Raw genomic sequence first — 24451 nt, 5'->3', positions numbered from 1 at the left:
CGGGAGCCATGCGGAGTCGGGCAAGACCCTGACCCTGGTCCCTGGCCGGAGCTCAAGGGCCAAATTAAAACATCTGGAGGGCTGGATGTGGCCCCTGGGCCATTGTTTGCCCACCCTTACCCTACCCCATTGCTGCTCCCACTTTTGAACCCAGCTCCTGCTATGGGGTGGGAGAGAAGTCCCTCTGTTCTCAGGAGTTTCTGCTCCGCTTCCCTCAGCCCCTGTGACTTGAGGGGAGTGGGGGTGTTTGGGGCCTTGTGCCACAGGGTCTCCCCAACAAAGATTCAGATTGGACTCTAAGTGCAATAGTCTACCCCAGTTCTGGGTCTTGTAATTTCACTGATGTCAGTGCAGGATTGGCAAGTCTCCCCAACCTGGATCAGTTCGGATGATAACAGCACATGGATCTATCACTGCACATACAACATGGTAAAAACCAGGAAGGGGGAAAGCTGCAACAAGTATGATTTTACTGTCCATTGGACAGTAACATCACATTTGATGCACACCCACACAAAAATCTAGTTAGCGTTAGTTTCTGAAAACGTGGTCTGAAAAAAACACCATGAATTGCTCCTGTTCTGCCACAAATTACTTTCCAATTTATTCTAGTCTTAATGTTGCTTTTCCCCATAATTATTTAATACAGTTTCAGTTAAACATAATTCACATGATTCATGAAACCAAAAGTTAGAACTGTTATCTTTCCCTTGCTAGATGTTTTCTAATTACAGTCCTTTGCTTAATATATCCCAACCTCATGTATATTTGAAAACTGCCAAGGAATATTTCTTTTCTCAAAATTACGGATGAGTTCTGTTTGTTATACTTTAATATTTTCCCAATCATTTCAGCCTTCATCTACCCAAGTAGTAATTGACTTATTAAAATTTCATTTCCCTGGGTTCAATAACTTGTATATTTTGAATTCACTGGCTTAAGTAGCAAGAGAACACAAAAAGGCATATGTGATTTTAAAGGCCTAGAAGGTACCTTAAACTCTATAAGTTGTGCACAATAAAATGATGGCAGTGGGCAATGCTGATGGCACAGTTCGTATGCACAATCAATATACACATGCTGGTATGTTCAGAATCACTGCAATTATTCAGTGTTGCCTCATGGCATTCAGATAAGATCTCATAGTGAAGGTTTCAGATAACTGAGGAAATATTCCATGTAATTAGTAAACATTAGGGGACATGATCTGATTTCAGGTAACAAGATATTTCAGATCATAGAAAACTTAACCAAAGTTGTCAAGCCCAGTACAGGTTTCAGAGAAGCAGCTGTGTTAGTCTGTATCTGCAAAAAGAAAAGGAGGACTTGTGGCACCTTAGAGACTAACAAATTTATCACATCAGCCACCCTATCAGAGGCTCATTCACCTGCACATCTACCAATGTGATATAATGCCATCATATGCCAGCAATGTCCCTCTGCCATGTACATAGGCCAAACTGGACAGTCTCTACGCAAAAGAATAAATGGACACAAATCAGATGTCAAGAATTAAAACATTCATAAACCAGTCGGAGAACACTTCAATCTCTCTGGTCACTCGATTACAGACCTAAAAGTGGCAATTCTTCAACAAAAAAACTTCAAAAACAGACTCCAACGAATTGACTGCTGAATTGGAATTAATTTGCAAACTGGATACAATTAATTTAGGCTTGAATAAAGACTGGGAGTGGATGGGTCATTACACAAAGTAAAACTATTTCCCCATGTTTATTCCCCCCCCCCCACCCGCTGTTCCTCAGACGTTCTTGTCAACTGCTGGAAATGGCCCACCTTGATTATCACTACAAAAGGTTCCCCCACCCTCCCCCCCCGCTGCTCTCCTGCTGGTAATAGCTCACCTTACCTGATCACTCTCGTTACAGTGTGTATGGTAACACCCATTGTTTCATGTTCTCTGTGTATATAAATCTCCCCACTGTATTTTCCACTGAATGCATCTGATGAAGTGAGCTGTAGCTCATGAAAGCTTAGGCTCAAATAAATTTGTTAGTCTCTAAGGTGCCACAAGTCCAGTACAGGCTCAATCCTGCACCCCTTACTCACATATAAATAGTTCCATGGACTCTCCCACTGGCGTTTCTCCTGCTAACATCATGTCTGAATTTGGCCTACTGGGCAAAATTCATCCCTTGTATAACTCCAGTGTCTTAATCAGATTTCAAGTCAGAAAATTTAGTGGATTAGATCCTAAACTGATGGAAATTGGCATAGGTTTACTAAAGGCAACAGGGCTATACTGATTTACACCATCTTAGAATCTGCCCCAGTATATGAAATGATGTTTCATGTTGTCAAAATAAATCTTATTAAATACTAGGGTTCCTTTTTAGGAAAAAATTGCATCAGCCTACCAAGAAATATTTCCAAAGTGAAATGCTCTGATTAGCTCTTCTTGTGAATGATGCTTTAAAAAAACAAGGGAAAGAGACCTCAGGACTCCAGTATTACTGCATTTGTCTTCAGTTCACTAACAAAACCCGCTGTTGTATATCTTCCTTCTAACCTCCCAACAGCACCACTATATCTCAATAGAAAACATCTTTGCTATGAACAGTCCTTGTTTTAGGACAGGCTGCAGAGCAATAAAACTGATTTCAGAGTCACAAAAAGATTATAAATACTGTGCTTATATCCTAGATACATGCAGGAGAGTTTTACTTAGTAAATATCACGTAACTACACAGTCCTTACATTTCCCCACACTATGGCAACTGCACTTAATAGGTCTAGATAGATAGCTAGATTGATTAGATAAGTCCCAAGCAGACTGCCAAGAGCAATAAAAGGATGTCACAAAACTGGGTGACTGGGCAACAAAATGGCAGATGAAATTCAACTTTGATAAATGCAAAGTAATGCACATTAGAAAAGATAATTCCAACTATACATATGAAACGATGAGGTCTAAATTAGCTGTTACCATTCAAGAAAGAGATCTTGGAGTCATTGTGGTTAGTTCTCTGAAAACATCCACTCAATGTGCAGCAGCAGCCAAAAAAGCAAACAGAATGTTGGGAATCATTCAGAAAGGGATAGATAATAAGATAGAAAATATGATATTTCCTCTATATAAATCTATGGTATGCCCACATCTTGAATACTGCGTGCAGATGTGGTCGCCCCATCTCAAAAAAGATACACTGGAATTGGAAAAGCTTCAGAAAAGGCAACAAAAATGATTACAGGTATGCAACAGCTTCCATATGGTTAGAGATTAATAAGACTGGGACTTTTCAGCTTGGAAAAGAGATGACTAAGGGGGGATATAGAGAGGTTTATAAAATCATGATTGGTGTGGAGAAAGTAAATAAGGAAGCATTATTTACTCCATCTCATAACACAAGAACTAAGGGTCACCAAATGAAATTAATAGGCAGCAGGTTTAAAACAAACAAAAGGAAGTATTTTTTCACAGAATGCACAGTCAATCTGTGGAACTCCTTGCCAGAGGATGTTGTGAAGGCCAAGACTATAACAGGTTCAAAAAAGAACTAGATAACTTCATGGAGGATAGGTCCATCAATGGCTATTAGCCAGGATGGGCAGGGATGATGTCCCTAGCCTCTGTTTGCCAGAAGCTGGGAATGGGTGACAGGGGATGTATCACTTGATGATTACCTGTTCTGTTCATTCCCTCTGAGGCACCTGGCATTGGCCACTGTCGGAAGACAGGATACTGGGCTAGATGGACCTTTGGTCTGATCCAGTATGGCCGTCTTATGTTCTTATGTCTAAAATAATTAGTATATCGGGGCTGCTTACCGGTTTACAGAATACATAACATAATATAATCTTTTTTTCTGAGTTGTTACTGTTGTGCAAATGGTCCAGTATTGCACCAAGGATGTGGGGCTGCTGGATGGGCTGTAGTTTACATGAGATGTTATGCTAAGATCATGACTACTTGTTTTTCAATAGTAACAGCATGAACCCAGGTATCCTGACAAAACTCCCCTTTGGGTAATTGCATTCTGCTTCCCAAATACTCCCTTTAGTTTAACTGGATGCTTCTTTATTTTGTGTCTTAATTCTTTACATATTGTGGATACGTGAAAGGAGCTTAATAACAAAGATAAAATTAGTTCTCAGCTGTCCTATGTTTCTCTTCACTGTTAAGTGGCTAGTCAAGGTGCTTTTGATTAAAACTGTTATAGAAAGGTAAGATACTAGGTGAATAACCTGTCATTCGGAGGATGCATGATAATGACCAGATGCTAATGTGCCTGATCTGGTGTACAGTCTGACTATGACTCATTGTTCTGTAGGGTCATAGTGCCCACTCCTTCTGCATTGGAATTAATTAAACTGTATTTTAAGGTCCCTTGATTTTAAGGAACCTCACAGCTCCTTTATCAATTCTAAAGGTCTTCTTGTCTGTTCATTCTAAATTAAGACTTCACCATTAAAAATCTGGTTAAAGAACAGCTCAGCTTACTGCTGTTCTGTTCATTTTAGTTATCTCTGAACATTACCGTGAAGGGATCATTAATCCACACTCTCCTCTCTTGCTTCGCATTTTGCCTCAGTCCAGTCTTGAAAAAAGAAGTGAAAGAAAATATATTATTTTCAAAAATTAGCCTTTGTTTAAATACACCACATGAGTAAGTGAATGATAAGAAGAAGAAAAAAAAAACCTCACTTCAAAACCCACATCCTCATAATACAAATCTTAAACTTCATGAGAATCAGAGAGAGGTTGCAAAACACTTTCATAGATCTAAGAACCATTATGATGATCTAGTCTGACTTGCATAACACAGGCCAAAGAATTTCACCCAGCAGACAGGACTAACATCACCATTTTACAGAAGGGCACAGGAGGCCAAAGAAAAACTAAATCTCAAAAATTTAGGGCATGGACACTGATTGTGGGTGGGGTTTGCAAATTAACTCAGCCAGGGCCTAACTCTGCTCCCGTTGAAGTCAATGGGAGTAACACTGCACTGATACAGCAAGCGTACCAGTGATCCAGTGAACAGATAGGCCAATGATGAGTGCTTTTGAAACTCCCACTCTGTATGATTTGTTTCTTTGTCCAGATGCTACTTAAAGACCGCCACTCGACTGGTAGATTTGGTTATAAAATAGAGGAGAGCTGAGGTTATGGAGCTGAATGAGGGAAGTTACTGAATTGATAAAGAGGCAAGATGTACCAAATCACGGCAGCCTAGGCTAACTACAGAGGGGCATAGTGCACTATTAAAAGTGGTATTTAATCTAAACCACCCATATGGTATCTGTAACACTTCTTGAGGGTACCCAAGGGTTGTGAGGCACCTCGCTACCATCTGCTCTTCGTGCAAGGAAGTCTGGTCTGTACCTGCTAGGGATCAGCTCCCTAACTCCCCCAGCAACACAAGCTCTCCCCACTCACCCCAGGTAAGCAATAGGAGCACTCCAACCCCTGACCACACTGAGCATCCCCTTGAAGTGTCTAGCCCCTGTTCCACTGGGCACTCATAAATCGGTTACTCTCAAAGGAATAGTACACACCAGCTAACCAGTTACACCTTATACCACAGCTCCACTTAACACACAGCACTTAGATTTGTGTACAATGAAAACATGTAAAAGATTATTTAACAAAGAACAGAGATTCTAGAAAAAGCTAGAAGAGATTTCCATACCCTGCATGTAATCATAGAATCATAGAATACCAGGGTTGGAAGGGACCTCAGGAGGTCCTCTAGTCCAACCCCCTGCTCAAAGCAGGACCCATCCCAGCCAGGGCTTTGTCAAGCCTGACCTTAAAAACTTCTAAGGAAGGAGATTCCACCACCTCCCGAGGTAACGCATTCCAGTGTTTCACCACCCTCCTAGTGAAAAAGTTTTTCCTAATATCCAACCTAAACCTCCCCCACTGCAACTTGAGACCATTGCTCCTCGTTCTGTCATTTGCTACCACTGAGAACAGTCTAGATCCATCCTCTTTGGAACCCCCTTTGAGGTAGTTGACAGCAGCTGTCAAATCCCCCCTCATTCTTCTCTTCCGCAGACTAAACAATCCCAGTTCCCTCAGCCTCTCCTCATAAGTCATGTGTTCCAGTCCCCTAATCATTTTTGTTGCCCTCCGCTGGACTCTTTCCAATTTTTCCACATCTTTCTTGTAGTGTGGGACCCAAAACTGGACACAGTACTCCAGATGAGGCCTCAACAATGTTGAATAGAGGGGAACAATCACATCTCTCGATCTGCTGGCAATGCCCCTACTTATACAGCCCAAAACGCCATTGGTCTTCTTGGCAACAATGGCACACTGTTGACTCATATCCAGCTTCTCATCCACTGTAACCCCTAGGTCCTTTTCTGCAGAACTGCTGCCGAGCCATTCGGTCCCTAGTCTGTAGCAGTGCATGGGATTCTTCTGTTCTAAGTGCAGGACTCTGCACTTGTCCTTGTTGAACCTCATCAGATTTCTTTTGGCCCCATCCTCTAATTTGTCTAGGGCCCTCTGTATCCTATCCCTACCCTCCAGCATATCTACCTCTCCTCCCAGTTTAGTGTCATCTGCAAACTTGCTGAGGGTGCAATCCACGCCATCCTCCAGATCATTAATGAAGACATTGAACAAAACCGGCCCCAGGACCGACCCTTGGGGCACTCCACTTGATACCAGCTGCCAAATAGACATGGAGCCATTGATCACTACCCATTGAGCCCAAAAATCTAGCCAGCTTTCTATCCACCTCATAGTCCATTCATCCAGCCCATACTTCTTTAACTTGGTGGCAAGAATACTGTGGGAGACTGTGTCAAAAGCTTTGCTAAAGTCAAGGAACAACACATCCACTGCTTTCCCCTCACCCACAGAGCCAGTTATCTCATCATAGAAGGTAATTAGATCAGTCAGGCATGACTTGCCCTTGGTGAATCCATGCTGACTGTTCCTGATCACTTTTCTCTCCTCTAAGTGCTTCAGAATTGATTCTTTGAGGACCTGCTCCATGATTTTTCCAGTGACTGCAGCACATCCAGCCCCATGGACTTGTGCTCGTCCAGCTTTTCTAAATAATCCTGAACCACTTCTTTCTTCACAGAGGGCTGGTCACCTCTTCCCCATGCTGTGCTGCCCCGTGCAGCAGTCTGGGAGCTGACCTTGTTCGTGAAGATAAAAAAAGCATTGAGTATATTAGCTTTTTCCACATCCTCTGTCACTAGGCTGCCTCCCTCATTCAGTAAGGGGCTCACGCTTTCCTTGACTTTCTTCTTGTTGCTAACATACCTGAAGAAACCCTTCTTGTTACTCTTAACATCTCTTGCTAGCTGCAACTCCAGGTGGGATTTCACCTTCCTGATTTCACTCCTGCATGCCCGAGCAATATTTTTATACTCCTCCCTGGTCATTTGTCCAATCTTCCACTTCTTGTAAGCTTCTTTTTTGTGTTTAAGATCAGCAAGGATTTCACTGTTAAGCCAAGCTGGTCGCCTGACATATTTACTATTCTTTCTACACATCAGGATGGTTTGTCCCTGTAACCGCAATAAGGATTCTTTAAAATATAGCCAGCTCTCCTGGACTCCTTTCCCCCTCATGTTATTCTCCCAGGGGATCCTGCCCATCAGTTGCCTGAGGTTGTCCAAGTCTGCTTTTCTGAAGTCCAGGGTCCGTATTCTGCTGCTCTCCTTTCTTCCCTGTGTCAGGATCCTGAACTCGACCATCTCATGGTCATTGCCTCCCAGCTTCCCATCCACTTTTGCTTCCCCTACTACTAGGGGAATATCCTATTCCTACTAATTTCTACTAATAGTAGGAATCTCCACACCAACTCAAAATAGGTTGACAGTGAGGGGCAGACTTGGGAAGCAATTATTAGAACCATGCTTATGTAACCCACACACCTTCTGGGTGTGGTGTTCTGTTTCATCTAGTGGCACCAAGACCACTTAAAGAGAGAGAGAAAATGAGTCTGCTCTACAGGCTTAGCTAACAGCTAGTTGGCTTTTAGCTCATGCTGTGAAGGCTCATGCACTAAGCTCCAGAGGTCCCAGGTTTGATAACACCCACCGATGACTAGGGTCTGTCAGCATTTCACTTACACAGATTGAGTGAACCACTCATATGAGGTGAGGGTCTAGCCTAGAGGCTAGAATAGCAGCCAGGACAATGGCACAATAGTTGAGGGTGCGAATTCCATTCCGCAACCCACTCACTGTATTCTTTGGACAGAGCCAAGTGAATCAGTTACTCTGGATTCACTGGTGCAACTGAATGAAAAATTTGACCAATCATTTCTCTAACCTGTCATTGCTTGGGGCACAGGCAGATGGAAACAGTACACAGTAGGTTAAGTGACGATCAGAATCAAGGGATAAAACAACTTCCCCTAAAACAGCAAAGAGTATTAAGGAGATTGATAGGAAACTAATGGCAATTAAGTTTTACCAGAAGGACATGTATAAGAATAAAAATCACATCAGCATATAAAAGAAGCAGAAAAAGAAAAATTAGTAATGTGCAGCACATATACACAGGTGCTTAGCAACCAAAAGATAGGTCAAATTTAAAGGCGTTCAAGAAGCAATGTGCCATACAATCCAAAGATAATTGTAACAACCATTCCCTTCAAGTAAATAAAAGTTAATTTCTTTTACATTTCTCAGAACTAGAACCGGTCTTCAATTTAAAAGATAGCTAAAGACATTTTTACACATAATGCTTGTGATATTTTAACAACATACTCATCGGAATAGTATTAATGTAAATCTCTGCATACTAGCTATAGGACAAGTCAGAGATATGTCATGAATGCAGCACTCCAGCTTGTGGATGAAATGGAAGGTTCCAGTTGAAGATCATTTGTGGATAATGAGACATGTTCTGTACTTGAAGGCTCATAATCAGCACATTTGTTTTCCACAGTTCAGCCTAAATATCAGTGCACAGCCAGCTATATACTATCTCACAGTCTAGAATTGGACTTGACAAAAGAAAACCACAAATGAGTGAGAGGGAGTTATGCCTGCATCCAGCTGGCTATACCTAGTAAATGCTTCCTTTGTATCTCTCCCCATTGTGAAATCTTATTCTAGGCAGTTTTGTAACACATATCCTTGTCCCATACACCAAAGACTATTATAATTAAGAAGTGGTTGGCATGAATTGTGTGTGATCTATGCGCTCACAATCACAACATTTTGCTTATAGTTTCTTTCCTATAGACAACATGCCACAAATCCCTAAATATATTTCTTTTAATCATCTAATCATCAGTCCATTTATGTAACATTTCTGACTTTTATTGCAAAAACATAATGATACTGTTCCTACAGATATCCCCCTTCTGAATCCAGATTACCTGTAAATGCTTACAAATCAGGCTTAACCGCTCATTTAGTTCTCCTCCAAAATTAAATGACAAAAGAGGATGGAGGATTACTTCAGATAAAATCATTTTGAGCCTAGAAATATTTTTACTCTCTCCAATTTGTGAAGTTATTTTGTAAGTGCACAAACAAAACTATTAAATCTCAGTATGAACAAAGCTTTTGTTCTAAACACAAGAACAAACAGCCAAATTAGGTTCAAAGCTGAATGCTCTGCAAAAAAGGGCTGAAAGGGTAAACCTTCACTTCCTATGAGGGTTTTTTAAGTGCTCTTTACACTAATCAATTTCAACCCCTGATAATTATACAGTCCACCTCCAACACACCAAAACACAACGCCTATTGTACAAGATGAAGACCCATTGATACCTTACATTTCCTATCATGCCTCTAGCTGAGGCCAACACCTGATTCTTCAGAAGTAGGTGCAAACCCCCATATTGTACACAGTCAATTGTATAATGCTTCTGGAGGTGAAGCTCCTTCCTAACCGCTTCAGGCAACAGGTTTATGCCCTGAAGCCTGAAGCTCAGTTGCTCTTAGCACACTTTACATAATGGCAAGCGTTATCAATGGTCTGAAAACTAAAGCTGCATGCATTTGGGGTGTTATGTTTTGTGCGTCAGGGAAGCAGGCGTGGTGAGAAGAGAAGGGAGTGGGCTCCGAGCGGCAGGCCCTGTGGCTGGGAAATGAATAGAGCAGCCAAGCTGAGCAACTAGTACAGGGCGACCAGGCGCCTCTGGCCAGGGGCAGGGTATTAAAAGATGCTCAAGAACACAACCACCTAAAAAAGCACCTGAGCGTGGAACGGGATTCAGGGCCTCCCTCCTCCCAACTGCTCCATCCCCTTTTTCTCTTTCCCACTCCCCGCCCCAGGGCTGAGGAGAAGGGGAGCAGGAAGGGCCTGAGCCCAGGGTGGCGGGAATGCCTGTAAAGCCAGTGTATCTAAAGTGAATGGGAGTGATCCTGCATGAAGTACCAGGGCCCCATGTTTCTTTCCCCAGGCCTGGTCCTCCCTCCTTACTAATAGCCTGCTTCCCCTCCCCCCACCCCCTCTAGGCAACTTCTCTCCTCGCCCCCTCCCCCCTTAGCTGTGGCGAGTCCTCACCCAGGCTGAACTACATTCCCCACCATGCTCCCTGTCCTCGCGAGAGCTGGCGGAAATCTCGGTGCGAGGCGCGGAAGTTCCCGTAGCTTGGAGACGGTCCCCGGGCCTACCCGTGACTGACTGGACGGAGCCGCCGCCCGCTACCATGGCCGAGACTGACCCCAAGACCGTGCAGGATCTCACCGCCGTGGTGAGGGGCCCGGGCCGGGGGTCGGCCTGAGGAGGCGGCGCAGTGGGCGGCTCCGGGCTCAGCTTTCGCCCCGAGTGGGGCGGTGCCAGGAGTCCTCCTAGCTGGGGCCGGGGATGTTCCCTGCGCGGGCCCGGGGCACCGAGCGCGGCCCAAGGAGGGCCCGGGGTGGTAGGCAGGGAGCGGGGACGGCAATGGGAGGGGGGGGGGAGCAGTGACTGAGACCAGGGGGCTAGGCAATGCCCGGGGGGCGCGGTTACCCAGGCGGTGCTTCAGATCTCAGGGGCATTCAGGGAAGACCCATTTCTAAGGTACCCCTTGTCCCCCAGCCTCCTTGAGGTCTCATCGCAGCGTTACAAAAAGCACCCGATGGAGAGAAAAGGGGTAAAACCCGACTCCTCCCTCGGCAGTGTGGATTTGGTACCGTTCATTTGCACCAGCCATTAGCAGCACTAATCCTCAGGCCTGCCCAGCTGCGGGAGCCATGGCAGAGAGGTCAAAGTTACCCAAACGCACACAGGGGCTTGGTGTTAAATCCACGATTACAACAGAGGTGTTCCCAAACCACCCCCGTCTGGCTCCTGTAACTTTTTTGGGGGGGCAGGGGTGCTGGGTTAAACACTGGTTTGTGCCAGCATTGTCCTGCGTCTTCTTTTGGGGACATTTCAGTGTGATGGTTTCCAAAACGCAGGTATTTGGCTGCTATCCCCCTTCCCCCGTCAGTTTAATTGTGGTCACAAGGCTCTTGGTAGGTGTCTACCCGCAAGAGTAGTTCAGAGCTAGTCATGTAATTTTAGAACTTTTGTGTGTGTAAGAGCGAGTTGTATTTTGAAAATATTAAGCACAAACAATTGTGTTTTCCTCAAAGTCTTCCATGTCTGAGATGCACAATGATTGTGTGGCTAAAGCACAACAATTCTGTTTTTCACACTGACTCAGTTTGTAGACCTCAGAGAAATTACTCAGCCTAGCTTTCTTAATTTGTATAATGGGGGATGTTACTTACCATAGTTACATGTAGAGGGCTGCTTTAAGGTTCTGTGAGTGGTGGTGGAGTGCTTTGTTGTTTTGTAAACAAAGGTGCTGCATAAGTGCTGTATTATTTTTGGCGTGAAGTTCCTAGAGTAGTTTGTGTTACTTTTAACATTTGATCAATGCTGTCCATATGATTTTGTGTGAAACAAGTTGAGCTCAACAGTGACTGCATTATGCTAAAGTATTGTAAAAAGGAATATTTTGATTAAGTACTGATTTTTTTTTTGCCCTGTTAGGTACAGACACTGCTTCAACAGATGCAAGACAAATTTCAGACCATGTCTGACCAGATTATTGGAAGAAATATCCTTTCTTCTTGTAAAATGCCTCTGATGGAGGAAAGTGTACAAATATTTATGTATATTAAATTCTAAACTTGCAAGTGAGATTTCTAAAGCCATTGTAACAATGTGTGAAGCTATGGTCAAATGATACACTTTAGTAGCAGTTTAAACATTACAGTTCATTTTCTTTAACTCAAACTAACTTGATGACATGAGTTGTCGCATTGATGACCTGGAGAAAAACATTGCAGACCTCATGACACAAGCAGGAGTGGAAGAATTGGAAGGAGAGAACAAGATGCCCGCTACTCACAAGAGTTAAGTGAGTGAATTGCTTATTAGCTTTCTGAGTGAAATCCTGGCTTGAAATGGTAAAAATCCCATTACTTTAAAGGGGCCAGGATTTTACCCTCTGATTTGTGAGTCAGAGTCTGAAATCCCCATAGAATAATTCTGAAAGTGCTGTAATGAAAAAATGTATTTTGTCATGCAGTGAGCTCTAGGGCATTGGTTTGCTCTCTTTAGCAAAGGATACAGAAAAACTGGAAGCTCCCACCAACCTCCTCAGACAGGCTGTTTTTTTAAGTGAAAAGTGATACAGAATATTAGAAGTAAAAATAAAAAAATACAACGTATTAAGGGAGAAAAGTGGTGAAACGGCTTCACATGGCCTCTACTGTGGATTCAGCCTGACACCGTACAATTAACGTTTGAACAAACTACAGTATTAAATGCTCCCTTCACCATCTAATTTCATTGCTTGAAACCTGTCTGCCTCCCTGGCAGTACGACCAGTATGTGTTACACAATTGGAACAGTGGATACTTCAACTGCTTTTCAAGCAACAGCTAAGTAAGGTATGGCTTCTGGCGCTGCAGATAAATAAATTTAAAGAATGACAAAGTCCCCACTAAGAAAATCTCATGACTAATTAAGGGGTTGCAGATCATGGACTGTTTGAAGCTACTATGACAATGCTCACCCTATGCATGGGCTTTAATTAGTGGGATAAGTTTCATGGGCACTGAGATTTCACTGAGTTAGGCCCAAAAAGTCCATTTTTGTAATTATAGGAGGGCAATTGATTGAACATAGTAAAGCACTAATCATACCAATGCAAGATTGTAAATTAGCAGTGGTTTTATGGTGACTAGTGAAATGCTTTTGGAATAGTTTCATAACTTCTCTCTAATGCTGTTGTGGGCACTACCTGATTTAAGTGGTTGTTAGTCTCTGCAGAGGAGACAGAGTTTAGGCTATGCTTTCATCTTGAATACCAGATGAAATTTATTTTTTCAAGATGTTAAGACAAGAAAGTGAAGTGAATATAAGTCTTGATCTGGCAAACTCTTACCCCAGTTTTACTCATAAGTATTTCTGTTGAATTATATTGGATTATTCATGTGAGTAAAATTAAGCATTTTAAGTAAATGGTTACATGATTTATACTTTAGTTGCCCCAGAGTTTAGCTTTTACTCTGAAATCTGATAATAGTGGAATTTTACATTTCTAGGTCATAGGATTAGGATATGGAATCCCATAAATGGAGAAGTCTCTCACTATTTCCAGTCTATTTAAAACCTTTTTTTTTTTTTTAGAAAGCTTGGATGGAGCTTTGCTTTTTGAATCCCACAATTATTGTATATCTGCTGAGCATACTTATCTAATGAAATTCCTATTAATAGTAATATTCTGTCTTCCCCCAACAGGTTGCCAGTAATTTAAAATGAATGCTGGAATACACTTTTTTACAAGTCCACAGGATTACAGAACAGTTTTTTGCAACTGGTGTATGTAAAAGCATTTTATATGGTTATAGAGCTTGCATTCCTAATGTATATTGTATAGCTAGATTTAGGTTAGTATATTTTGATTTGTGTAGTGTAGTTTCACACTTTTTGAATTGTTATAAGGATCAATTGTATTAAACACATTTGATGGATCTTAACTAAAACTACTGAATTTGAGTGGATTTTTTGTGAAAACATTTATTTTTGTTTACTATACTTTTCTAATAATTTCATTTTGATGGCTAAAAAAAATCTAGTGATTTCTGTCAAATTGAAAAACTACTTGTCATATGGTAACTTAACACTTTTCAGGAGTGAAGCACAAGATTGAAATTGAGTTATAGTTCTATTGAGATAGCATCAGTCATTGTACCAGTACAAAATGATATATTAGTAATGTTTTTAATACACCCAGTAAGATGCTCTTGGATACTTAAGATGTCAAGCATAAAGAATCAATTTTTTACTTATACTCCTAGCATTGCTTTACCTACTGTATGTTGCCATGACTAAGAATTGAAATATGATAGAAACATCCCTCCAAAGGTAAGCAACCACTGTAGCTCAAATAGATTATTCGTTTAGAAAGCTGAGGTGCTATTAATAAATCCCATAATGAAGGGTTTGTAATAATAGCTAAGTCTTGTAATAATATTGCAAGACACTACAATGAAACCCTGCTAGTGTATGTCCACCAAACAGTATCATAGTTGAAAAATATGCATCGAAGTAATGGTGTTACAATAAGGCACTGTCTAGGAAATGCTAGGTATCTGGTCTTTGAACATAAGTCGTTGGCTCTCTGTATGAAACTAAGTTGCTAAAATGAGAAGCGGAGTATTCGGGAATCCTGGGAAAGGAAGGGATCCAGTTATCAGGGTTATAAAATCCTGCTACTGTGTGAACAACAAATAGCTGGGAGTTTTCATAATACCCTGTTTTAGAAAGTGTTTGGTTACTTCTCTTAATCATACTTTTCTCCAATTTTTACCTGGTCCTTAAATTCCATAGTCAGAGCATTTGGAAGTCACAAATGTTTGTCTAAAGAACCTTTCCATATGATTTCACTTCACCATTATGAAGAAAAATGACTCTGATCAATGCAAGGATGATACTATAGGACTGCTACAATACCTCAACAACTTGTTTGAGAGATTAATCTAAGCAGCCACTAACAGCATAAAGCAGATATCATGCTAGCTGTTTATACCACACTAAATGCTGGTACGAGTGCCTCTAAGTTAACTTCACTGGAATTATGAAGGCATTATGTAGGTGTGTGTCATTTCTTAAGACAGGGAAAATTGTACTGAGTTCATAGTAATGTTAGGAGAAATTCTGTGATTGTAGGAAATGTATATTGTACCACCAGCCTTACATCTGTTGTACTGTCATTAAAATATTGAATAAAACTTAAATGGTAATTTACAATAGTCAGATCATATGTAATGTAAAATACTGTATGCGCCTGCACAAGAGCTTTTAACTTGGACATTGTACAAATCTCTAAAAGGCCTTGGCAGGGATATTTCAGCTACATTAAGTGTAATGAATAATTTATCTGATGTACACTTATTAATCTAGATTTAACATAGCATAACATTCAATATTATGGAAATTATATCTCTGTGTGCTTCCAATACTATGGTAAAAGGTCAAGTTAAAATTCAGTGTCATTTTAATTCTCAGATGCTGGTATTTTTGTATGAAGACATTAGCAATAACCTTTTATAGAAAAAGAATCAGATTTGAATTTCTGTGCAAAAGTTTGTCAGAGAACTGGTATTAGAATTTTTCCTTGAAGTGTAAGTAAATTTCCTCATCAAAACATATTTTAGTGGAATATTTCAGCTTAATGGAAAAGTTGATAAAAAGATTAAAGTTAGAAATGCTACCTGACCAGGGTCAATAGATAAATGTTAATCTGGAAAACAGTAATTTTAATTTTATGCAGAGGAATGTCTTTCACGCAGTTACATATCATTTTAAGATCTGCATAGACTATTCATACTAACTGACTTACAATAAAGTTGTTCAAGATATAAATCTTAACAGTGAATCTAACCAAGTAAGGTTCCTTTTGTCAAATATAGATACATATACATTCAAACTGTATTAATACAGGTACAATAGAACATTTTTAATATGCAGTCTGCTTATCGATTAAAAGTTGCAATTTACCCACTTCCAACCAAAGAATTAGAATTCTGTAATTAGGTTTTCTTAAATGTGGAATCCATATAAAGTAAAAATACAGGACAGGCCTTTTATTATGAGGTATAATTAAAACCAATCCATTATTCTTACTTTTTCTAATTGTGGTGGGTGGACCTGCTGGTTGGCAGAAGTCTTTCAGCTATAAGTGTAAATTATCAAGGTTCTATTCTGCTTTGATGAGAGAAGAATCAATTTAGCATTCGGTTCGAGCGTAATCCGTCAACTTGAACAGGCACCACTGCTCATTGAAGAAAAGGCTGGACAGTTCCTCATTTATCTTTTTTGAAACATTTACCCTGAAGTACAATAAATAAGCTCAAACCAAATTATCAAAGCTGCTCCATTAAGCCCTGGGGCTGCCATTTGATATTTCAGCCTGTTAACTTTATAGTAGGAAACAAAAAGTCAGATGGCAAAAAATCCTGTCACTAAAATCTGATTTATCACTTATTTTATGAAAAGCAAAAGAGTTTTATTTTTACGCTTATTACATTGGCATCCTGTGCTGTGTATTTTCGCACTCTTATTCACAAGTTAATTGAGTTACAAATGAAAGTATGTCTCACCCCACACCTTATCAGGTTTAGTCTATATCCATACAGCAGGTGTGTTGAACAGTGTGCTTTCCAATCCGTAGTTGCTAAGGCTAGTGCAACTCTTTGTTTAGGATGTAGACTGTGCTGTGCTTATCCTTGTCTCTGATACCTCAATATTAGACTACTGAAGTGTGCTGTTGTTGACTCCTTGAGACTATTTGGAAGCTGCAGCTAAGTCTAGAATGTGGCAGCTGCTTATTAAATGGAGCTTGATGTTGGAGGCAGATAACACTGGCACTTTGAACTGGACAAGTTGCCTTTGGGGCTCCCCAGTGGAATTGAAAGTATTTATAGTGACATTTAATCCTTAGTTGGTTTGAGTCTGGGTCATCTAGGAGGTTTGCCTTAAACCTAACAAAGGATGGGAGGGGAAGAGGAAAGTCTGTGTAGATCGTATACTCTTCGGGGTAAGGACTGTCTCTCAATACCATAGTACATATAAAAACTAACTAATTCAATTGGGAGGTCTAGTAACTCACTATTGATGTAGCTGAGAAATAAGTAGCTACTATGCAGCTATCAATATCTGAATAAATTAAGGTTTCTATTTGATAACTAATTAGAAAAATCATTTAGTGTACATCTTGAGATGAAATATTTTTAAAGATATGAATGATTTAGGCAGAGATTAGCATTTAAAGACAGCTTAATCATCTCTAATATAGGACTGAAGTATTCTGCATATTTTAATATGAAACACCTGCACATATATTCTTGCTAATGACTACTTTTATCACATCACGAAATGCATACCTGTAATTTTTGGTTTGATTTCTCTTTTACAATTAATCAATTAAAGGAAAGTGACTGTATACAGTAAGTCTTACTTGCAAACTCAAAAACAGCTTAACTTACATCTAATGCATATCACAGTGTGACGTGGGATGGCTAATACACATCCAGACAGCACTAAATAAAAACTTGACAAGAAAATTGCCATCGGCAAACAAAAATTCTGAATGCAAACTTCATTACTGGGTTTGGGTCCAAGTTCACAGCTCCACTATATCTCCTTAGCGTATTAAAATATTGAACATCCTTATCTTAAATCCCGAGTTCAGATTTAGGTTTTGGTTCCTTTCTCTAAACATTAAGGATTACATGAATACAGAGCAATATTAGTTTTATTGATTCAGGTTTATTAGAATATCCAAAAAGTCTATATTGATGTAATGATTTGGTTTAGTTTTGTTCCAGCTCTCCATGCCTTGTAATGTGGTGGCTTCTGCATGCCACAGGATTGATTTCAAATCTGCTTCAGTGTTTCTCATCCTAGCAGCTAGCCTGAAAAATAGTAATGAAGCCCTACTTTTAATGATTAGCCTTTAACTCAAGAATAGGATGGGCCTCTCTTGGAATCAGAAGGTTGAGAATTCCAGTTGGGACGCCATCTTTATAGGATTAGCTGGTTCCCATCCTAACCATGGCTATGGATTGTAAGGTAAGAAGCTGTAACGTGGGGGCTCGTTCCAATATAGCTGACATTGTCCTCCACCCCATCATTGATGGGTTAAACAGCCATTTGACTGGTGAGTACTGTACATAGCTTTTATGAATCTCCTTCAAACACATATGTTGCTTAAAAATCAGCAAGAGAAGTAGACTGAATTATTTTGATCCACATTTACCATAAAGTCAGTGAGTTAAGATCTTATTTTACAAAAAGTCATGTGAGCTAGAAAAACGTGAAGTTGGCAGTCAGTTACTGATGTTATGGATCCTAGAGCTATAAATATATATATGTTCTCATCTCACAGCCATATTAAACAGCTCAGGAATCTAGTGTTTGTGTTCTTGTGGACCCAAGAAGGATAGGTTACACAAGATATCATTTCCATTTGGCAAAGCCTCTGGAAATAAAGAAATTATGCTTTGACATTATTTTGCTTTCCACTGCTTGTACACTTTTGCCATGGCAGAGCTATTGTCAGACCTGTGAATTCTGGTGTGGCATTCAATAAGGATTATGTGTATGGGGAAAAAAAAAAATCTAGAGAGATTGTTGACCTTGGAAAGAAGGTAAATAAGAGGGGGCATGATAAAAGTATATAAAATCATGAATAGTCTAGACATTGTCCATTGGAAGCATTTGTTCTTTCTGTCTCTCAACAAGGGGAAGAAAAAGCGGAGTCGGGGAGGGAACATTCAGTTAAATTCCAATTTGGCAATTTCAAAACTGATCAAAAGAAATTTTCACACAATGTAAAATTACACTGTGGATGCTGCCAAGGTGAAGAATTTAACAAGAATCAGAGCGCATGGACATTTATATGGGTAACAAGAACATCCAGAGTTGTAGTTAATGCTAATAAAAATTCTGAAAGGGATATAACCTCATGCTTCAGGGCTTAACTATACTCTGTTAGGATGAAACCTTTATGGAAGGTAGACTATCCCTGCTCTGTCTACTGTACAGTTTCTTACACTTTCTTCTACAGCATCTGGTGCTGGCTGCGGTCAGAGATGAGATATTGGACTATATAAAGTCCAGGTCTGGTCCAGTATGGCAATTTGTAGATTCCTATATTCTCAAGGGACAGAGAAATAGAGTACACACAATAGAAATTTTTAGGAAACTGACTATTGTCACCAACCATTTTCAACTTGTGCCAATGTTGTTCTTTGGACCATTTCCTTTCTCAGTAACTCCCAGCATTTGTGTCTAGCGTAGAAAGCTCTACTGGAAGAGGATTGTAATCCCAGCAGCAGAACAGTGTCTGCACGCTGCTGCCATGGATATTAAACTTCACACATACAGTTAGGAAAGTGCCAAAATCCAATTTAATGTATTACATGACAAGTTCAAGTACCAATCAGCTTTGAGTTCTGTGGAAACCAGGGCACAGTACCCAGCCTGTCTAACTCACAAAAGACCTTCCACCCCCCCAAGCCTCTGCTTGAACCAAAACCGATTGGAAGAAAGCCTTACAAAAAGCAATGAAAAGGTGGTGGAAGACACACCTAAACCCCTGGGACAAGGGTGACAGGATGAGGGATGCTCCCCTAGCCTGATTTGCATTGAATATGGGACAGGGAGGCATCCCCATTAGCATACAGAATGGAGAACAGAGATTCCAAGGCAAGAACCACACTCAAATCTGGGACCAGGAAAGCACTGCATGATGGGGAAATCTCTGCTCCAGATGTTAATGAACCCACGCCTGCACACACCCAGCTCAGTAGTTATCAAACCAATTCTAGTAATAATCCTTTATTGGTATCAAAAATACTGAAGCTGCCTAATTGCGTTGTGCGCCCCCTCGAAGGGACACATCCCATAGCCAGGAATGATCAGATCCTATTGTCTAGCCTGAACAAAACAACTTTGGTATCCTCCCTTGAGCCATCAGTTTATCCATAAACAAATCTAGTGTTCTCCCTTGAAGCACTGTTCTTTCCCTACAAAAACCCCATACCCATGCTCAAGTAAGTGCTTTGATGCCTGGATCCAAAATCTGCATCAGTTCCAATGAGACTTGATCTTCTCCTGACTGATCATGCTGTTTGGATCTCAGATTCCACCTCCTGATGGACTTTTCATATCCAGCCTATGCTTATTTAGCTTCTACTCTTTGTTCATGAGTCATGTTCTCTGTTTGTGTTTTTCAGTACAACACTGTAAATTCTAATCTAGAAAATTTTTGACAAATAAAAACAAAATCACAGTTAACTGAGGGGGCTGGGGAGACCAAAACAAAAAACAGAAAACATACTGTCTGAGTTAAACAGAAACAACATATTTGCAGTCACCCTCTTTATTTCTTGGGTAGCTAGCAAAATGGAGATGGTCTGAACCCAATAGTGCTTTGTATTAGATCTACTGTAGATTTTACCTCCATTTCTTTTCCTGTATAGTAGCTTAATTAGAAAAAAAAAAAAGTGTTGAACTGACCTCATGCATGTCACATCCTCCTAGAGAGAGGCTTGGAAAGTATGAAGTACTTGGCTATGGATGGTATATCAGGGCAAGCAATGGACAGAAGATATGTTATATACCAAGATGCATGTTTTTTTTAAAGAATAGCAGCTGTCCCAAGTTTAATAATAAAGAGATTAAAGAATAACTTTGCCATTGTTCGGATACAACAAAGTCTTACAGTAAGTTTACTACAGCCATTTTTAATAATTCCCCCCCACATCCACCTATTGTCCTTATATAACCTACATTACCCTAGCATCTGAGCACCTTACCAGGGCCACACAGAGGTTTTTGGGGGTGTCAGGGCAAAATCTGAAACCAAACAGTAAGGGTGTAAAAGCATGGAGGGGAGACCCCAGGGGTTGAACAGTGAGCCTGTTCCGCACTCAGTCCATAATGGTGTCTCCTGTCCCATGGGGCTGGGCCCAGCACCCCATTTCCTGCTCTGGGTGTTACGACCTGGCACGCAGGCTTGCAGCACATCTCGGGTTTGGCATGGTGACCAGTGCACCAGATCACAATGCCACTTGGTTTGGGGGGGCCTTTCAAATGGGCAGCCCGGGGCCAACTGCCCTCTTTTCCCCTCTCCTCTGGGCCACCCTGCACCTTACCATCTTTATGGATTTATCCTCACAACTTCCCTGTGAGGTAAGGAAGTGCTGCTGTTCTCATTTTACATAAGAGGAACTGAAGCGCAGAGAAATTGAGCGACTTGCCCATCATTGCACAGGAAGTCTTTGGAAGAGCAGGGAATTGGACCCAAGTCCGAGGCTAGTGACCCCACTGGGCCATCCTTCCTCTCAGACTGTCATTCGTTTTGTTATTTTCAGTTTAGGGATATAAATTATCTAGCCCATAAGAAAATAGGTTTTAAATTAGCATCTTAATGTCTCTGATGTGAAATATTTGGGATCAAGGCTAAATATGCTGTCTATCCTCTCCCTAAAACAATAGTAAACTGCATCACAAGTGATCATGCCACTGTTGGGATGGAATTACTTAGGCCTGGTCTACCCTATGTGTTTATGTCAGATTTAGCAGCATTAAATCGAATTAACCCTGCACCCGTCCACACAACAAAGCCATTTTTTTGACATAAAGGGCTCTTAAAACTGATTTCTGTACTCCTCCCCAATGAGGGGATTAGCGCTGAAATCGACATCACTTTTTCGAATTAGGGTTAGTGTGGATGCAATTCGAAGGTATTGACCTTCGGGAGCTATCCCACAGTGCAGCATTGTGACCGCTCTGGACAGCACTCTGAACTCGGATGCACTGGCCAGGTGTACAGGAAAAACGCTGGGAACTTTTGAATCTCATTTACTGTTTGGCCAGGCAAGCTCATCAGCAGAGGTGACCGTGCCGTCCCAGAATCAAAAAAGAGCTCCAGCATGGACCGAATGGGTACTGGATCTGATTGCTGTATGCGGAGAGGAATCCGTGCTATCAGAACTACGTTCCAAAAAAAATCTCCGAGGCTATGAGGGACAGAGGCTACAGCAGGGACGCAGCACAGTGCCATGTGAAACTTAAGAAGCTCAGACAAGCGTACCAAAAAACCAAAGAATCAAACTGACGCTCCGGGACAGAGCCCCAGACATTCCGCTTCTACGCTGAGCTGCATGCAATTCTAGGGGGGGGGGGGCCGCCACCACTACCCCACCCCTGTCTGTGGACTCCGATGATGGGGTACTCTCTGCCATGCCTGAGGATTTTGTGGATGGGGAAGATGAGGAGGAGGACGAGCTTGAGGAGAGCACACAGCACACTGTTCTCCCCGACAGCCAGGCTCTTTTTATCACCCTGACTGAAATACCCTCCCAACCCAACGAAGCCAGAGAAGGGACCTCTCGTGAGTGTACCTTTTAAAATATAATACATATTATAAAAGCAAGCGTTTAATGATTAAGTAGCCCTGAGGACTTGGGATGCATTCGTGGCCAGTACAGCTACTGGAAAAGTCTGTTAACGTGTCTGGGGATGGAGCGGAAATCCTCCAGGGACATCTCCATGAAGCTCTCCTGGAGGTACTCTAAAAGCCTTTGCAGAAGGTTTCTGGGGAAAGCAGCTTTATTCCATCCTCCATGGTAGGACACTTCACCACACCATGCTAGTAGCAAGTAATCTGGTGTCATTGCACGACAAAGCCTGGCAGCGTATGGTCCCGGTGTTTGCTGGCATTCAAACAACATCCCTTCTTTATCTCTGTGTTATCCTCGAGAGTGTGATATCATTCATGGTAACCTGGTTGAAATAGGAGAATTTAATTAAAGGGACATTCAAGGGGTGGCCATTCCTACTGGGCTGTTTGCCTGTGGCTGAAAAGAAATCCTCCCTGCAGTTAGCCACACGATGGGGGGGGGGGAGCCATTGGCGCTGAGCTGTTTGCGTTTGGCTAGCAGGGATCGGTCCTGATACCAGCCACGTGGTGCGGGGAGGGGTAAAACGATCATCCCAGAGAATTGAATGTGGGGAGGGTGGTTAGTTTGGTTTCTGCTGCTGCACGTTAGCAGAAAAACCGCAACACTAAATGGCCAACTCAACGGGCTTTGCTTGGTATGGGAGAGGAGGGCGCTGCTGTTATGAAGGTTGCAGAAGCCGAAAGACTATGGCTTACCATGGCCACCTGCAAACCAAATTCTCAGATAAGATGGCGAAAAAAAAAAAAACACCTCACGCACAATGAAATGTTCTCTGAGCTCATGCAGTCGTCCGGCACTGACAGAGCTCAGGAGAATGTGTGGAGGGACACAATAGCAGAGTACAGGAAAGTGGCTGATGAACGTGAGGAGAGGTGGCGGCAGGAAGATCAGAGGAGGCGTGAGGCAACGCTGGTGCTACTGCGGGATCAAACGGACATGCTCCGGCATCTGGTGGAGGTTCATGAATGGCAGCACGATCACAGACTACCGCTGCAGCCCCTGTTTAATCGCCCTCCCTCCTCCCCCACAAGTTCCATAGCCTCCTCACCCGGACACCCAAGAACACAGAGGGGAGGCTCCGGGCACCCAACCACTCCACCTCAGTGGACAGTCCAAGCAACAGAGGGCTGGCATTCAAGAAGTTTTAAAGTGGCCTTTTCCTTCCCTCCTAACACACCCCACCTGGGCTACGTTGTGAGTTATCTCCCTGTTTTTATAATCAATTAATAAAGAATACATTTTTTTAAATGATAGTGACTTTATTTCCTTTGCAAGCAAGCTGTGATTGAAGAGGGGAGGACAGGTGGCTTACAGGAAATTTAGAGGCAACCAAGGGGACGGGTTTTCATCAAGGAGAAACAGAAGTGTCACACAGAACCCTGTTCAGTCATGAACCTGGTTTTCAAAGCTTTTCTGATGTGCAGCACTTCCTGCTGTGGTCTTCTAACTGCCCTGGTGTCTGGCTGTGCGATTTGCCTCAACCTCCCACCCCGCCATAAACGTCTCCCCCTTACTCTCACAGAGATTGTGGAGCACACAGCAAGCTGCAATAACGATGGGAATATTGGTTTCACTGAGGTCTGAGCGAGTCAGTAAACTGTGCCAGCAACCCTTTAAACATCCAAATGCGCATCCTACAATGATTCTGCACTTGCTCAGCCTATAGTTGAACAGCTCCTTAACACTGTCCAGGGTGCCTGTGTATGGCTTCATGAGCCAGGGTATTAAGGGGTAGGCTGGGTCCCCAAGGATAACTATAGGCATTTCAACATCCCCAATAGTTATTTTCTGGTCTGGGAAGTAAATCCTTTCCTGCAGCCGTTTAAACAGCCCAGAGTTCCTGAAGACGTGAGCATCATGAACCTTTCCTGGCCATCCCATGTTGATGTTGGTGAAACATCCCTTGTGATCCACCAATGCTTGCAGCACCATTGAAAAGTACCCCTTGTGGTTTATGTACTGGCTGCCCTGGTCCCAAGATAGGGGTATGCATTCGGTCTATAGCCCCACCACAGTTAGGGAATCCCATTGCAGCAAAGCC

The 24451-nt window shown here is 41.9% G+C and overlaps 1 protein-coding gene across 2 annotated transcripts; it reads left to right on the top strand.

The window, feature by feature from the left end:
- Positions 1–10482: 10482 nt before the first annotated feature.
- Positions 10483–15180, top strand: HSBP1 (heat shock factor binding protein 1). 2 transcript variants are annotated; one of them, XM_037877924.2, is made up of 4 exons: positions 10483–10649; positions 11918–11984; positions 12169–12283; positions 13676–15180. In XM_037877924.2, exons 1-4 carry the CDS (start codon positions 10605–10607, stop codon positions 13689–13691), a joined length of 243 nt encoding a protein of 80 aa, XP_037733852.1. In that variant the 5' UTR covers positions 10483–10604; the 3' UTR covers positions 13692–15180. The 2 variants fall into 2 exon arrangements, with proteins under 2 accessions (XP_037733852.1, XP_037733853.1); XM_037877925.2 differs by having other exon boundaries at positions 10489–10649; positions 12169–12287.
- Positions 15181–24451: the final 9271 nt, after the last annotated feature.

The sequence above is a fragment of the Chelonia mydas genome, chromosome 12, assembly GCF_015237465.2.
Source record: "Chelonia mydas isolate rCheMyd1 chromosome 12, rCheMyd1.pri.v2, whole genome shotgun sequence".
Lineage (NCBI taxonomy): Eukaryota > Metazoa > Chordata > Testudines > Cheloniidae > Chelonia > Chelonia mydas.
The sequence above is the reverse complement of the archived record's forward strand: the minus strand, read 5'-3'. Positions and strand labels throughout refer to the sequence as shown.